Source organism: Mesoplodon densirostris, chromosome 2 (genome assembly GCF_025265405.1).
Source record: "Mesoplodon densirostris isolate mMesDen1 chromosome 2, mMesDen1 primary haplotype, whole genome shotgun sequence".
Taxonomy (NCBI): Eukaryota; Metazoa; Chordata; class Mammalia; order Artiodactyla; family Ziphiidae; genus Mesoplodon; species Mesoplodon densirostris.
Genome location: NC_082662.1, coordinates 58,063,800 through 58,082,562, shown reverse-complemented (window position 1 = coordinate 58,082,562; position 18,763 = coordinate 58,063,800). Strand labels below are relative to the sequence as shown.

Here is an 18,763-nt window from a genome sequence, read left to right as displayed (position 1 = left end):
ATTTACATACTCATAACAATGCAAATGCAGTTTATTGGGTTTTTTATTTTTTTAAATGAACCCATAGACAAACTATAGCACAGAACATATTATCAACCCTGACTTAAGTAAAAGTGTAAAGTTACAGTTGACAGAGATTGGGAAGTGGAAGGAGAAATGGAGGGAAGGGTAAGAGTGCTAATGTCTTTATTTTATTAAAAAGAAAAAATGGGGGAAGGGGAGCTCCAAGAAACAGTCTCTATTTCGTTGATCAAGAAATGGAGTTTAAGAAGATTCTTCTGAGGTTGAAGAGTGATTACTGAAGGAATTGAAAAAAGTGACAAACTATATATGGTAGGAGCATGGGGAAAGAAGGGGAGAAAAAGTATGTGTATAAGTAAATCCTCATTATAGCCAGAAATTAGTAAATAATGTCTATATTTCATAATGCCATAAGCATACTATTTTTAGAAATATAAAGGTGACCTGACAGAAAAATTAAAAGCAAACCAGTTTAAAGTAATGGCACTTGGGAAGCAAGACTAAAGGTAGAGAAGGGTGCAGAAGAGACTATACTGTCCAATAAATGTTTTTCCATACTATTTCACTATTAAACCATGCACACTAGGCATACCGTAATGCAAAATTCTTTTTTAAATAATGGGACATATCAAGGCATATACTCCCAGAGAACAAAGAGACATATACAACCATGTGTCCTGTAGCATTGTTTGTAATAAATAGAAAAGAGTTTTCTATCTATCAGCAGGGGAATGGATATATGAATTGTGGTATGTATTCATAGGATGAAATATTATGGATCAAATGATTAAACTAAATGAAATATATCAACATGAAGATATCTCGAAAAGAATGCTGAGAAAATAATAATTTTTGAATGATATGGGAGATGTATTAACAATAACCAAATGTATTATTGTTCATTGGTCATGGATACATACATGCAGGTGTAAGAAAAAAGGTGTTGTATAAAAGCATGAACTAGACAAATACATGCTATATTCTTGAAAGTGGGTGCCCTAGGAAGGGAAGGAGAGACCAAAACTAGTAAGGGCAACAAGGAGGACAAACTTTATCTATAATTTTTATTAATAAAAATATATGAGGCAAATATGAGAAAATTTTAAGATATTGTGTTAGTACACAGACGTTTTTATATTACTCCATTTTATGTACTTATATTGTCTTAAAATAATTTTAAAGGGTAAAAGGAAATGGAACATACAAAAGAAAGAAACTCAAGGGGAAATTATGTGAGAGAATTTTCATCACATATGGTATCATCCTATACTAACGTTGTTTTAAACAAATGTGGGGTTTGGGGGAAATACCTTAGAATACTGGCTTTTTTCATCTTTGATTTGAGTACTTACAGGTTTAGTATGGATTTTGATTTACTATAAAGGGAAGGAGAATGACAGCTTAAAAAGTGGAAGAAATTAATTAATTTTAGGGGACATTTTAGAAAGCAGGTTTATTGTCTAGAAATTACAGGTATAGATAAAAATCAATGTTCAAAAAGATCTGAATTTGAAGAATTAAGGGAAATAGTTTATACAAAAATTATTACCTCCTTTTAAACAATACTGTATTTGAATTGTTTTTAAAAAACAATGGGCTCCCATAGTCTGTTTGCTTTGCAATGCGTTGTGGGTTTTTTGTTTGTTTCCTTTTGTTTTAGAATTGGAAATCTCAAATTTTGCTTATCCATTTCATCATTTGATGGATATTTGGGTTGTTTCCATGTTTTGACCATTATGAACACTGTTGCTATGAACATTCATATACAAGCTTCTGTGTAGATATATGACTTCATTTCCATTGGATATATACCTCAAAGTGGATTGTTGGGTCATATGGTAATTCTATGTTTAACTGTTGGAGAACTGTCAGACTATTTTCCAAAAGCGCTGCACCATTTTCACATTCCCATCAGCAGTGTAGGAGAGTTACAATTTCTCCACATTCTCACCAACACTTATTATCTGTCGTTTTTATTATAGCCATCCTAGTTAGTGTAAAGTGCTATCTTGTGTTTTTGGTTTGCATTCCCCTAATCGCTAATGATGTTGAGCATATATATATTCACTTGTGCTTATGGCTATTGGTACATCTTCTTTGCAGAAATGTCTATTCAGCTCCTTTGCCAATTTTTTTGCGTGTTGATATGCGTAACATAAAATTTACCATTTCAACTATTTTTAAGTGTATAATTTAGGGGCATTAAGTACATTAAGCAATACATTGTTAATATGGAATTGATGGCTAGGGTATCAATGTGAGTCCGATGGACCTGAGTTTAACCAAGATTTTCACACCTACAGGCTGGATGATCAAGACAAGCTACTGAACCACTCTGTGCCTCAGTTTTGTCATCAGAAAATATAAGGCTATTAGGTCTACAAGAGAATTAAATAAAATAATATGAATATGAAAGTATGGAGCAGATAGTAAATTTGTCTTGGCCTCTTTAGAAATATAATGTGAATTATACTATATTACTTTTCCCTAAAAAATATATTTTAGTTATTTAGGAGATTAAAGTAGAAGATGAAATTTTAAGAAGTTATTGAATTTTAGAAGATTAGATTTTTATCATTAGTAAAACTTTTGAAATTATATTCTTCTTTACTCTTCAAATATTCCTGATATATTCCAAAAACTGATTTATTCCTAATTGTGTACCTGTTAAACCCTAGTAATAAACTAAGCATCTTGAGGGCTAGTTATGCTTAAAGAATATCTTAACAAGATTATGAAGGCTAACACTGGCAAAAGTAAAAAAAAAAAAAAAATCAGTCTTACAAATAAGGACATTCACACCTACTGTACTTAAAAAATTCTTCACACTTCCTCAGTTTACCAGAACCTGGGGAAATGTGATGATATTTCCATCTATTATATATGTCTGCCAGATGATCTGCTGTGGCATTACACTCCTCCTCAGGGAGCTCAGCGGGGTAGTGCATAGGCTAAAAACAGTCACTGACTGAACCTACATCCACCAAGTGGTTCCTTTGTGTTGGGCATTTTCTGGAAAAGGGAAAAGCCATTTGGTGCAGGTTCAAACTGCATTTTGCTGAGGTGGGCCTAATCATTTCCCTGCCCTGGTAAACACTTAGAAACCATTTTCCTGGTGGTTCATAGAGGAGATTTCAGAGCTTAACATATTGAAGACAGAGTGTTTTAGCTTCTCTGAAAGAGAAAGTAAGATTGTAATAATGCAGTAATAATGCAGTTATTATAACAGTAATAATGCAGTTATTCCCTGCATTTATATGTACTGACATGGTGAAGCTTTTAAGTTTTTATTTAGATAGGTATTTAGATTTTTTAGACAAAACTCCTCTCACACTAAAAGAAGAAAAAAACCCAATATTTAAGAAAAATCATCTCCTCCTTACTCTCTGTCTTTTAATCTCCCTGCTTTCAGCTTGCAAATGTGCTAAGGTACTTCCTACCACAGGGCTTTATATTCACCAGTGGACTTGCTGGGCTCTACCCTCCACCACAAATCCTAGTTAATGACTGCTCATCTTCCAGATCTCAGCTCACCCCCGTCCCACACACGACACTCAGCACACTGGGCCCTTTCTTTCACAACACATAGTTTATCATTATTAGTGTCTGTAATATTATCATAATATATATTACATATAACATATATAATGTATATTATTTGTTATTTCAGTTATAAATTGATTAATGCTTATCTTCCCCATCAACTGCACGCTCCAAGAGTTCCTGTTTTCTGACCATTTTAACCCTAAGGCCTAGCATAGTGACTGGCATAGGATAACTATTCAATAAATACCTCTTGAATGAATGGATGGAATGAATTAATGAATTTTAAAATAAATAAACCATTTTAGAGAGAGAAAAGAAAAGTTCTTTCTATTCTGCTTTTAACCAAGTCACTCCTCTATGACCTCACTGTCTTAGATGGTAAGGAGAATCTCTTACAAATTGTTTTCCCAGAGCCTAGCAACATCCTAGACTTACATGTAAATACTTATTTTCATTTTGTGCTTGCTGAATGAATGACAAACAAATACATATGGCTGAAATATCACTATCACTACAATAAACATCACTGTAAGAATTCATAACGGAAGAGAAAGAAGAGGAATAAATACTTTACTAATTGAAAAAACCATCAGCTCTGCTTTAATGAAAGGAGACTCCGTGTCTTACAGTGAGTAAGGGCATAGCTGAGAAGTGTATGGGTGTGGGGCTGGTTAGATTCAGGCTAAGTGAAGTTTCTATAACAAGAATGACCATATGTAAAACTACACTGCTACCATGTTTGAAGATTGGCACTGTCTCTTCCGCTGAAAGATTACAATTTAAATGTCTGCATTATTTTGCCCACATTATTACATATCTGTTCACTCATTCATTCATCAGTAAACTGTAGAGCAGTGTTTTCTAACCACAAATCATATCCATTAGTATGTGAATGAATGTAGAGGGTTGTAACCAGTATTTTTGAAATGAAACAGAATTTTGAAAACAGAGGGTGTTGCAAATAGTAAAACTGTTTTGAGCATCTTTTGTTTTAGTTTTGCACATTATCTACATCTACTCATTTACTAGGTTGCAAGGTAAAGCATTTTTCTCACTGTGGGTCATAGTCAAAAAAAAACAAAAAATCGAAAGCCAGAGAGAACACTTACTAATAGAACAGGCTCCAAAGTCAGACAAATTAGAAAACTAAGCCAGACTCTAAAACAAGTTACTTAACCATTATAAGTTTTAGGTTTTTTCTTCTATAAAATGGAGATTATAATACTTATCCCACAGGGTAACTGAAAGAATAACATAAAACATGTAAATATGTAAAATAATGATAACTAATATTTGTTGAGACAATACTATGTTAGAAGTACTATCTTCTTTAGTCCCCCAAACAACCCAATGAGGTAAGTTCTATTAAACCTCATTTTACAGGAGAGGAAACAGAGATACTGAGAATTGAAGTAAAAAATCTTAATGAGTGTAAGAATATGTATCTCAGTGACTTGCACATAAATAAATGGACATTATTATAAGATATCAGCAAGTCATTAATAAATCCTGACCCTAGTACTTTGCCTTTAGCAGGAGAAGCTCAACAATAGTTGTGATTGGTAAAACACAGCCCTTGAACTCAGAACACTCTTCACAATAAAAAATAAAATGCTCCAGGAACTTAAAGAGGGCAGAAATTCTTCTGAACTACATTTGTTCACAAAAGGCTTGGGGAAAGAAGAGCTTAGAGCAAGGTCTTCATTGACGTGGAAGGGTCTGTAGAGGTGAGGAGAATAGTATAGGCATGACTAAGGCCCACGGACAGAAGCAATGAAATCTGTAGGTTGACAACAGATTGTAGAGAGAAGTCATTGAGTACTTGATCTTGTAACTAAAAGAAAACCACTGAAGACTTGTAACAGTGACTAATGATGACACAATTATTGAGACTGCATAATAACCTCCATATGATTATTGTTCAAAACAGCGTGAAGATATTTTGCCATGAAAATTGAATTCTATTTTCCCAATTTTAAGGATGGAAAACCAACCTTGCTTCAAGGGAAATTATGGGAATTAATGATACATTTGTTAAACTCTAGAGTTTTCTGAGAAATTCTATTATAAAGTGCAAATTATTTGATTAGAGTTGACTGTCTCATAAAGTAGCTTGAAAGGAACTATCTTCATAAATGTAAGTTTTATTATGATAATTGCATTTTTCAGATTGCAATATTTGAGGAAAGGATTATTTATATAGCTTTTAATTGATTTAAGTAATTATGGAGATAATTACAAGGGTTAAAAAATATTGATTCCAGCCTTTTCCTAAGGACAATCAATTTATACCAAAAAAGTATATACAAATATTTGTTCTCCACCAGATTTGACTCTAATATTCTAATATTTATTTTATTATATACTGTGACACAGAAGAAAGATATGTATTTGTTAACTCAGATGATAAACTACCTATTGAATTTTTTTGTCCCAGTTTCAAACCCCTGCATCTTGCTATTCTTGAAAACAAATAACAGATTAAATAGACTCATATTAAGATGAATTGAATAAAATAAGATTTAAACCTTATCCTTAAAATGTTTTAAACCTTAAAAATGTTTGAAGCTCTAGAAGGCATATAGCATCTAAAATGTGATCTTATATATTCTGGGGTTTAAAAAACTGAAAAAGGGACCTTCTGAAAATTAAGTCCTTGTGCCCAGGAACAATTCTTGGGGTTTGGAACATCTTCCCAAAACAGCTTTTTCATCCTACAAAAGATAAACAAGGCATTATAAGTAAAGAAAAACATTCACATTGAAAATGTTAACAGTTAATAAATGTACAAACTAGAAATTTATCTACCAGACTGGTTATGCCTCAGTAGGATAAGATTCACTTTCACATGCTCTACCATGAAGATCTCTACCAACTTTCTGTCTAGACCAAAGTTAATGATCACTATAATAAACATAGCCAACTTTTATTGAAAACTGTTTGCCAGGCACTGTGCTAAATGCTTTGCACAGGTTTTTCTCAGAGAAAATTAAATATTAAATATGGCCATCAATTGAGTTTCCGAAACAATTCTACTGGATGTGGCCCAATCAGCTCACTTGACTGAAAGGTAAATTCAGATTGTAAAATCACTTTTCCCTCTTCACTGCTAGAAGACAAAATTTTCTGTAGAGATTTGGCATGTGTGAAATAACCTCAATGGTCTGGACCTCTCAGCACAGAGTAATGGGGCACCCGAAGAACCATCCAAGAAATTCAAGGCCATTTGCCAAACCAAACAGAATGGAGCCACTCAGCGCTGACGTTTAAAAAGCAGAATACCTACTGACCGTAAGTGAACTGACGGCTTCAGATAAATCTTCACCACTAAAAGTTCTCAACCTTGATTGTACAACTCTGAAAGCTATTCTTCTCATCTCTAAGAACATACTGTCTAGGATTTCCTATTATAAGCTTGTTATTTCATGAATGTATATACAGTAAAAAAAAACACAAAATCTAATTTCTTCCCTGAGGCTTATGTGTACTAGCAAAATGGAGTGTGGTTTCCTGAAATCAGGCTTTTTCTTTTTATGCCATCTCATTGGCATCAAATATATATAAAAATATTTAGAACACTTTAGTGTTTCTGATTTGGATTTAAAATCAAGGTTTAAATATGTTCAGGATTTTAACACCAAGTACAATACCTTTGGTGTGATATTAACAAGGTTCCAAGCAATAAGATGGAAGAGGAAATAATTATTGGCACAATTACATATAGACCTGCATCATGCTGGTGTTTTTCATCATCTGAAAAAGAAAAAAATTCACACAACACTGAAGCTTGAGGAAATAACACCTTTCTGGATCAGAAATTATAATAGACTTTTTTTCTGATTTCAACATAAATCTGAATGACCTTTAAAGATATAAAAATCAGAAAGAGGAAGATAAAAGTATAGCTTTGACCACATTAATAAAATTATTATTTTGGTCAGAATGATGGTTCTTGTAATTTAGCAAAACATTTTTTCAAAAGTATTTATTTGCCAGCTCTCTCCATCTGGTCACTTTTAGGTTATATGAGTCCAAGTGTCAATAAAAGTTGTTATGATGACTCTTTGTTTCAGCATCTGCTTTTAGAGGAGGCAACCTACAACACCCACCAACCTCTACCTTGCTCACTCCAGACACATTGACCTCCTTACTGTTTCTTGAACCACAAAGCATGCTCACTCTTCAGGGCCTTTGCACTTGCTATCCCCTTGCAGAAATGCTCTTCCCTTTTGTTCTTGCAGGGCTTTACCCAAATATCACCTTCACAGAGAAAAAGACCATTTTGGGCCATCCTTACTAAAGCACCACATTTTAACTCTATCCCTTCATTTTATTTTGCTTCATGCACTTATTTCTATCTGACATTATATTATACATGATTTGTTTATTATCTGTCATTCTTATTAGAGTACTGGAGTTTAAGCTCCATTTAGGGCACAGACTTATGTTTACTGTTCAATCCCCAGTGCTTAGAACAGTGTTCAGTGTATATTTGTTGAACAATACATGAATGAAGCTTTATAATTATTTTAATTCTAAAACCAGGTGAAATGTTTCTCTCTTGAAATTTCATTATTGGGTTGCTTGGATTTGAAGACAATCTGAAAAGTAATAGCAAAATCAAAATGTTCCCACTTCAAGTACAGTAAGGTGAATCAGAAATATAAGACACCCTGTGGACTTTTTTCTATAATTATTGCTACAGTTTTATTTTTAGAAAAAGATTTCCTTTAGAAGATGATTAAAATTTAAAAACTCATAAATATGAGTCAAAACATATTGTTTGGGGTAGGTATATTTATATTAATTGTACAGAAAATTAATATTTTTCCAATTAATCTTTATGATGATGTATTTTATTGTATAGCTGGATACTTCCCTTTATTTATTTTCCATCAACTTTTAGACTGAAATTTTTACTTACCAATACAAGAATACAATACCACGCCTGATTATTCTTCTTACCACCACCATGGAACCATGTACCCTTACTTCAGTCACCCATGAGGCATCTACATAAGACTCTGGGCTATTCCATGATTCCATCAGAAAGAAAATAATCAGATGGCAGCATTACTGCTAGCTAAGGAGGAAACCACACATCTGTGTAAAAAGAAACTAAAAGTAAACATTTTTACCTTGGGTGAAACTATCAATTATCTTCGGTTTCCCCACTCCCTCCATAAATATTGGGTAAAGACTGAACTGATACTTCTCAATGGGGATAAAATGATCTGAGGAGAAAAAATATTTTAAAGAGTCATTCCCACTGAATTAATATAAATGAGTGAAATCTATGTAAAAAAAAATGTTAAGTGACTCTCTCTTATATTTCCATGGATGTAAAACTGATGACTTATGGGTTGAAACTGATGGATTAAAAACTGATGATTGTTACCTATGGATTGAAACTGATAATTAGGGAGTTTCAAAGACAATCTAAGCACTACCAATTCTACTGTAATGACAATAATTTCACAAATAATGTTTTAAAATCTTACCCAAAGATAGAAGATTGCAATTTTTAAAGGCATGTTCCAGTGATAGCCGGTTTGTTCAAGTTCAGGGTGTAGGAGTTGTTTTATTTCCCTTTCCAGGACAATACACTCTACCTCCTAAGACCAAAGCCAGCAATATTCCCTTTTCATAAGAATTTAGTTTATTTAGCCTCCCCATTCAAAGCAGCTGGGAGACTAAAGTCTCATGAAATCCCATGCAAAGAAGATGGGAGTGGGGACCAGGAATTACCTTATATATCCAGGTGTCTAGATCTATGGAGGATGATCATCTTCATAGCAAAGCTCAAAATGGATCTATCAGTGATCATTTTTACAAATGCTAATAAGATATAAATATTATTCCACAAGAGATAAATCTCTTTGAAGCAAAGAGAGTAACCTCCTAGACAACAGTATAGTAATGAACTGGATTTAGTTCTCTATCAATAATTTGTTTCTATTTACCTTGATGCTAAATTCTAGGGTCTTTGCAATGAAATAGAAGTAGGTGCCTTTGGGATGATGTTGTAAATAAGAACATGGCAATCCTTAGCTTCCCTGCTTAAACCTTACTCAGACTCAGAGACTCTGTATTGTGCACTAATATTTTGCATTTTAATCACCTTGTGGGGTAACTGGTCTACTTTGGGAATATTATGCTGGCTTATGATCCTCAGACCTTCAGCCTGGCCCTCCCACTCATTGTTAGTGGCATCATAAGTTGGTACACAATTTGGGAAAACAATTTGTCAGTAGATATCAAAAGCCATTAAAATGGTTTTTAAAAAAGGTTAAGCTGGAAGCAACATAAATGTTCTCAAATAAATAAATGGTTTATGTAGATTCTGAAATAAAATGCTATACAATCATTTAAAAAATAGTTATAAGGATTGTGAACAAAATAGAAACATGCTTGTGATATATCAAAGGAACAAACCATAAGAAAAGTGGTAGATGATATGATTACAACTATATAAAATATTTAAATGGAAAAGGATCAAATGAAATAGAATTAATTGTAATAGGATGACAATTTAGGCAGCAAGATCTATCATCTATATTTTTGAAGTTTTCATTAACTGTCTATGTTATTTGAATTAATAATCTGTAGCATCATACTAATCCATAGGAGAAACTTAATTAAAGTACAGTAAGCTTACCGTGGACATAATACTTCTTAACAGAGGAAGGGATTCTAAGCCATTTAATTTCATTGTCTTCATGAAGAATTTTCCACTCAAGAATAAAATACATCGGATTGTAATCACTGGGTGATAGCATCCAGGAAAGAATTACACAACTGCTGTTTAAAGGATAAGCACTGAGTGACTGCACGATATTTACTGTGGGGGAAAGAAGGAAATTTATTTTTAAATTCAAAATTAATGAAGATCTCCTAATTGCCTTTAGGAACATATAACCTACTGAAAAGGGGAGAAGGAAGAGAAAGCAGACATTTATACAAATAAATAAAGCAGACATTTACACATGGCAATTATTTTTGTATCACAAGAGTCATATAAGCAGAGAGGTGTGGGAATATATGCTATGAGGAGAAATAAGATTCTACCTAAAATCCAAAAAGGAGATTTTTGGATATGGTCAAAAGGTGTTCTCTACTGTAATACTGTACAAGCCTATTAATCATTCTAATTCCCTCCAAATCTTCTCTCCCGCTGATGGAGTCAGTGCTTTCAAAGAACAAATCTGATCATTTTAACACCCTCTCCACAGGGTCCCACTTAAAAGCCTCCAGACTTCCGCATGTGAGAACAAAATTCCTATCATGCCTACAATTCCCTGAGAGCCATGCCTCAGAGCCTCTGTCAGCCTTTCTGGACTTTTTTTGCACCAGCGCCAACCCGGTCTTCCTTCATATCCTCTCCTGGACCACAGGACTTTTGGTCAGATTTTTCCTCTCGCGGGAGCGCTTCCCCCGACCTTCTGGGGAAGTTTAATTCCTCTACTGTATCCTCAAGAAAGCTTCTCTGACCCTCAATACCAGGTTAGGCTCTTATTTTCTTTTCTTTCATAAACTTATACTCCTTTCCTGGGAACACTCGTCTCAGTTTGTAAATAGGCACTAACTTGCATGATTATTTGATTCATGTTTGTCTCATCTATTGGACTCTGTGAATGCAAAGTGAGGTGTACCTTTTCTTACCTTTGCTCGTGGGCCATGAGAATGTTAAATTAAAATTTGCAGAAGAAGCACCAATTGAATTGATGGCAAGAACGGTAACAGAGTGTGCTTGCTCTGTCCAAAGGAAAGTGAATTTAGTGTGATTTCCTACGTCTTCTGACCATGTTCCATTGCGAGAAGTATGATGTTTCACCACGTATCTTCTCACACTGCACAATGAGTCATTTTTCATCAGGGGCTGCGGTAAACATAAAAATTGATTAGCTCAAGGGCTACAGTGCTTTTTATACTGACTGAGCTCACGGAAATCCTATTAAACATTTCCCATTGGTAAGCAGGGGTCAGGCCAGAGCAAGCACTGCTGAATTCAAGGCTGAGGTATGGGGGTCTGACCACAGTCTCCCTGAAGCCGTCTGGATGGCTATGGAGCATGGGAAACTTATCTCCCTCCTTTTGGGTTTTTTTTTTTTTTAAGACTCAAAGACTAAATAATGAAGTATGGATACAAATAGGACACTTTTCTACCTGGAAGTTTCACTCTAATTCTAGAGAAAAGAAAGACTGAAAGAGAGTTGAGAGTTTCTTAATCTAAAAAGCAAAAAAGGAATAACCCTCTGTTTTCATAAAGCAACAACTAGAGAGAGTTGAAAGGATATTAATCCTGGTGAGACTGGTCACTCATTTTTTTTCTTCCCTTGATATGCTGTCCCTTCCAGTAACAGAGGCTATCAGGACCGTGTACATGGAACCCCAGAATTTGTGCCTTTAGTTAAAAAAAAAATCATACCAGGTCATTAATGATTCAGTGTAAAATATATAATTAGTCCAACTGTATTCATCCATTCTACAGAATATAACAATATGTCCCACTTCCCCCATCACCTTCATCTGTTTCAGGTAAGATTTAAGTGCTACCAATCCCTTGTAAACCCTTAGAAAGCTTAACACAATAGACTAGAACAGTGCTTCTCAATTTTTGTCACTGAGATAATTCTAAGTCAGAAATTGAGAAACATAAATACAAACAAACATAAATATGTCCCTGCAGGGCATGGAAGAACCTGGGTAGGTAGTGAGTAAGACTTTAGCAGCCTCTGCAACAAATAAATGTCTGAAAAATCATGCAAATTTTGCATTTTGTTTTTTAAAAAAATCTTTCAGTTTTCATATACAAATATTTACTTTTATAACCATCAAGTAAAATTGATGATAAAGTCCTCACTTTCTAGTCCTACAAGCTGCTCTAGGCTCATCTTGTGTTATTTCCTGCCCTAGCCCTATAACCAAGCATTTTTTCACAGAGCCCTAGTTCCTTTTATTGGAGGATAGTATTAGAAACAAATGTGGGAATACTCCTTACTACCAGAATATGGATTTCTCAGCTTACAGATCAAGGAAATACATCTGTGTATACTACATCTGTATACACACATATCTATGAAAATTTCTAAATGAATCCATCTGTATCCATATTAAGCTAAACATGAGTTCATACTGATGTCTCCAACCCTAATCCATTACCACATGGATCATTCCCATCTTCTCCTTGCTTGTCTGTAACCAATTCAACAGTGAGAAACCTGGGTCCTTCCTACCATCCATCATCCAATGCTTAATTGTTCAATTCCAGTTTGCATATCTAATGATACAAGAATTGTTAACCCATACCTCGTGAGAGAGATGACTTTATCAACTAGAATACAGTGGTTATGTACAGTTTCTTTTGCCTTTAGTCTTAAGAATCTACTCATTAACAAGGTTACCTAGGCCTGAAGCTTTTTCTCCCAACTCCTTCAGTAAGACTGTTCCACACACTTGTAATACAGTTAGTTTCTCTTATTGCAGTCTGGATTCCATCCTGGGATTCTCCAACCTCCTAACGATTTATCTTTAATTTGTATACACTAAGGTTTCTTCTTTGTGGTATAAGGTTTTATGAGTTTTGGCAAATGCATAATGCTATGTACTCACCAGGACAATATTATACAGAATAGTTTCACCATCATAAAAAATCCCCTGTTCTTCACCCATTCAAACCTTTCCCCATCAACCAAATCCCTGGAAACCATTGATCTTTTTGCCATCTCTACAGTTATGTCTTTTCTTGAATGTCCTGTAAATGGAATCATAATGTAGTCCTATGGGCAGCCTTCTAGCACTTAACAACATTCATTTAAGAGTCACCCATATCTTTTTGTGGCTTTATAGCAGTTTCTTTTTATCACTGAATAATAATCCATTGTATGAAAGTAACAAAGTTTTTTGTAAGAAGCTACCAAACTATATTCCAAAGTGGCTGTACCGTTTTCCATTCCCACCGCAAAGAATAAAAGTTCCTGTTGCTTTGCATACTAGCCAGCAAGTTATTGTCAGTTTTTTTGGATTTTAACCATTCTAATAAGTGTGTAGTGGTATCTCATTGTTGTTCTAATATGTATTTCCCTAATGACAAATGATGTTTGCTATGGACTGAACGTTTGTGTCTCCCTAAAATTCGGACCAAAAGAAATACATTCACTAGGGATAGAAATCAATTCATTTGGGGGAGAGAACGCTTTGAAAATTTCTAAGCTGTATACTCATTGTTTTTGGAAATATCCGTTGTGTATTTGCCATCATACAAAAAGAATAATCTAAATGCCCTTGAGATATGTAGGGAAGGCCACGTTTACTCTGTTTAGGATTAAATACAAATGGAATTTTTGGACTTGAAGGAGCACTAGATATCATCCAGTCCAATGTTATATTGACACAGATGAGGAAACTGAGGCTGAAGGGTCTAAGTGACTTTGTCAAAATAGCACTGAGTAACTATACTATGTTAAGCCAAGAATAGAATTAAAGTCTCCAAACTCCAGGCCAGTGCTCCCTCCATTCTACAACTTGGTTCTCTGTAATCACTTCTCCAAATTGAAATAAACTTGGGATTGCAGAGACTAAAAATGATAGAATTATTAAGTAAGTCTTTTATACAATGAAGTCTTTTTTACAATGAAGCAAATCTTTCAAGAGTGTAGAAGTAAAATTTAAGAATAACACAAAAATCAGGAATACCTTCCAAAGCAAAGTGACATTTCTCTCTTTTTTAGTGTTGTCTTCATTAATTATTCTCCAAAATTCAGGTCCTCTGATAGGAACTGCAAAATAACAAGGAGCCCAAGTTGTACATGTGTTCTTGGAAGGATTACTTTTCAGTCACACTGGAAGCACATACTTATGCATTTTTAAGACACATTCACAAAACCTTTGCAAACCTTTTATATCCGTGACAATTGTGTAGGCTGGAGTACTCCAATTACTCCAATATCCCAGTCCATCTAGCCTCTTACAGCGCACCTGGACAGCATAGACTGCACACAGGTCTGACACCGGGAAACTGGCAGATTTTAATTTTGCATCATACACCTCAAATACCTATAAAATAAGTCAAACTATTAGATTGATCATTACTAACACATATGTAGCTAAAGGGCCCTGAAGTGCATTTTATTTTAAACCCTAACACTATTCCAAAATTAAGAGAGAACTGACTTTGTGTTTTCTGGCTTTATAAATACTCTTATTAGGCTTGAATCATGAGCTCCTTCAAGTTAAGGATTGCCTCAGTCATCTTGTTATTTCCATCTCGTGACAAGATTTGGATTGGCCCACTTGCAACCTCACTTCCCAATCACTCTTTTAGCCTATTACTAATCTCTGTCCACTAATCCTCTATACACCAAGATGTTTAAGAATTTTAACCTAGTGGTTAGATAGGGCCTGCTGTAGAGAATCTCTGATATTCAGTCTCCTCAATAAGCAAGTAAACTGTCACATTTATTACAGCTGAACTCATTGTGATCTAATTCTATTCTAGGGTTCCTGCTATTTCTAGGTCTTTGCAGGCTGCCATCAGAAAACTGACATAGGAAGGCATCACATGCACACTTGCCACTATGGGTATGATTCTGGTTGTTTGATAAAAGCAGCTTCTTCCAAAATGTGTCCCATTGAACATGTGTGTACTAAAGAACATTGTTAAAGGGAAAAAGATTCCTTGGTAAAATGAGTTTGAGAAACATAGGATGAAATAAAGTCACAAATGTTTTTTAAATTCAGGACTTCTCTAAACCTTTAATGTGTAATATACCATGATTCTACACTAGGGACATATGGTGATTCAGGGTTCCTTAAACTTTATTAAGCCATGTGACCTTTCTTCATGAAACATTGTATGGGATCAATGTACTATAAAACACATTTTGGGAAATGATAAATAGCAGGAAAGTTCATTTCTTAAAAGGGTTAAATTAGATCAATCTATTTAATAAAAAGAGCTATGGAATACAGGAGGATGTACTTTTATGCCAATAAAATAAACCTTATGCAATAAAATTCTTAAACAGTTATAAGACATAATACTTAGTGAGGCAAGCTGAAGAAATTTCCAGGTAAAAGGTACCTTCCATTGTACTTCTTTTCCACTTAAACCATAGCGAATCTGGAACTGAAGATTATTCTCTGGAAAGACTGGCTTCTCCCAAGATATTTTCAATAATCCAATTTTTACAGTAATTTCTGCTTTCACACTAGATGGAGGCAGTGGTTTCACTAGAAAATTTTTTTAAGTATTATATAACAGTAATTTAAACAGTAACAATATTTTTAAAATGTTATTATGATGTTATAATCTTCCATATCTTCTATTTATAAAGTAACATCTCTTTCTCAAAACCTTCTCCTTCATTATCTCATTTGATCCCCTACAACTTTATGTGATACATAAGAAAGGGATTATCTCTATTTTGAAAATAGAGAGGTTGATTGAAAAAAAGATCAATTCATCGTCCATGTCACTCTGCACGTTAATTGTAAGACGCGATTAGAAATGGAACCATTGGCTCTGCATGCAAAAGATACCATACTGATCACATGAGGAATATCAGTAGCAAACTCTGTTCTACATAGAGCTTTACTTAAAAGCAAAAAACTATACACCGCATTCATTTCCACATGTGTTTCAAAATCTTCCACTGTCTGTTGTTAGGTATTTCTAGGTCAAGGTCAGAGGAAGTCTTGCAGAGTAAAACCTTGGTTCTCTACAATCTGAGGAAAATAAACTTTTTAAAGGGTAGAAATAGAGGCAAAGATGAACAGAACAGCAAGGGCTTTAAAAAATAATAAAAGGCAACATGCAAGCTCAACGTATTTGGGAACTAACATCTCACAGCTCAACACAACAGTGTGAAGCTCTGAAGCTACAGACTTCATCAACAATCCTTCTTTAGACTGTTGATGATCAAAACACCTAAACTTTTTAATTACTATAGAGTATCTCATGCTTATTCAATTCCTCATATGCCAAGAAGACGTTCTTCACCAACTAGTAAGATGACATATATTTCATCTCTCGAAAAGATAATTCCTCTTCAGGAAAGGAAGTATGAGCATTCAAGAGACCCAAACACATTAAAGCTGTGATTGCACTTGACGGAATCATATGGCTATCACACGTATATATTCCATGAATATCTAGTTTATAGAAAGAATGCTTTGAAGTACAATGGTTTATGTGATACCCACAATACCCACATTAGGGAGGTATAAGGAGCTTTCCACATTCTATAGGTGACAAAATAGTCACGGAGCACTTAAGTGACTAGCCCAAGTTTACAAAGCTAATAATAAGTGGAGCTGGCATTTGGATTCCAAAATTGAATTTTCACATTGTTTTCTAGTACTCAGTAGGCAATATAAGCACAATTTAAATATCTTATGTTAGTACTGAAAAGAATAACATCAAAAATTGTTCAGGTATCGAACTGAATCCATGTTGCAATTGTCATATAATACATGTGAGGGTATATCTGTGCATGTCTGTAGGGTAGGGAGGTAGGACAGTTCCTTGCTATCTTAGTATATTTAGTAGCAGAGAAGTATTGCTTACAGTAAACTCACTTAAAATGGAACCAAACTAAATTGGAAGGAGTGGTGAGAGGGCAGATCAATTAACTGGGACTTCATATTGAAAAATTTTTTTTAATTATGACAACTTTATGCTATATTTAACAAAATATAGATTTGAATTCAGATGTGTACTAATTATTTGAAAATACAATGTATCAAAAGTTAATTTTTGGTACAATTCCCTAACAAAATATTATATAGCATCAAAAGATACTCTTCTACATTTGCTGCAAAATCATAAATGGATCATTTCCCAAAGATTTCACAGTGATACTTAGAGTAATATATCAAAATCTCCAAAGGGTCTCTTATTCCTTTGAAATCAAAATATCCTTTTAAAAGAATGTTTAAAATGTTTTTTTTTTGTTTTTTTTTTTAATTTATTTTTGCTATGTTGGGTCTTAGTTTCCGTGCGAGGGCTTTCTCTAGTTGTGGCAAGTGGGGGCCACTCTTCATCACAGTGCGCGGGCCTCTACTATCGCGGCCTCTCTTGTTGCGGAGCACAGGCTCCAGATGCGCAGGCTCAGTAGTTGTGGCCCACGGGCCCAGCCGCTCCGCGGCATGTGGGATCCTCCCAGACCAGGGCTCGAACCCGTGTCCCCTGCATTAGCAGGCAGACTCTCAACCACTGCGCCACCAGGGAAGCCCTAATTTGAGTTATTTTGAATCCTTTGCTCCTACCCAGCCTTACAAATTAAAGCCTTGAGCTATGACTACTCAGATTAAAAAAACTGTCAGAATATCCAAATTAAACTTTTAGATTAAAAGCATCAAATGTTTTCATAAGTACATTGGAAAAAAAACATAAAATAGTGCATTATTTAGAATAATATTACTACTAAATTTATACCCAGTGATCAATATAATTCATCAAATTATATGCTGAAAATCTTCCTATTATTGATTTAAAATAAAGCCAAAAGTGTAAAACTTTCTAAAGCTAATTGTCTTTTCAATTCCACTGTAAGTTAGAAAAAAAATTTTTTAATCTAGTGTGATCAGAAAATTCAACAGTTACCCTGAATCAACCTGAATCCAAATATGCTAATAAAAATGAAGACATACATATAGTTTTTGACATACCCACGGAATCAGGAATGACACATGTTGGTGGAGAGTCCAGTGAACCCAAGGAGTGATTAATTCTAATCCACATTGTATAGCCGGATAATAGAAAGATTGGCTGAAATAGGCATTCATAAAAACCATCTCTCTGCAAGTGGCAGTCTTTGGGTTCAGATATGGGATGAATAGATGGAACATCAGAACAGTAAAGGCTGCTCCTTAAAAGATACAAAAACAATCAATAAATATACAACACTGATGAAAGCAATATTTGAGAATTCTGCTTTGTTGTTTAAAATAGACAGTTTTTGCTCCATCTAAAAGTAGTTGTTCTTATTAGAAAGGCATTTTTGAATTCTCAGCTATATCACAATCTTTCCATGAAAACAGAAAATAACCCTTCTTAAATATTTCACTAGACAGTAAGTGGGTATGCAAATGAAATAAATGACAATGTTCTAACAGGGAGGTAGGGATCCAATTGGAGATAGAACTTACAACACTTTGGAAGCTACGCTAATATTAAAGCGAAGTGATCGAATTT

At 34.4% G+C, this 18,763-nt stretch overlaps 1 protein-coding gene across 2 annotated transcripts in view; it reads right to left on the bottom strand.

The window, feature by feature from the left end:
• The window catches only part of LEPR (leptin receptor), a 92,497-nt gene that overhangs the window by 14,709 nt on the left and 59,025 nt on the right, over nt 1–18,763 (bottom strand). For both annotated transcript variants that reach the window (XM_060084369.1, XM_060084377.1), the window contains exons 11-19: nt 18,238–18,437; nt 15,650–15,798; nt 14,463–14,622; nt 14,263–14,345; nt 11,230–11,446; nt 10,226–10,408; nt 8,706–8,801; nt 7,218–7,320; nt 6,206–6,281 (exon numbers count right to left, since the gene is read on the bottom strand). In XM_060084369.1, coding sequence (XP_059940352.1) covers nt 6,206–6,281; nt 7,218–7,320; nt 8,706–8,801; nt 10,226–10,408; nt 11,230–11,446; nt 14,263–14,345; nt 14,463–14,622; nt 15,650–15,798; nt 18,238–18,437 — 1,267 coding nt within the window. The remainder of the gene's footprint in view (nt 1–6,205; nt 6,282–7,217; nt 7,321–8,705; nt 8,802–10,225; nt 10,409–11,229; nt 11,447–14,262; nt 14,346–14,462; nt 14,623–15,649; nt 15,799–18,237; nt 18,438–18,763) is intronic.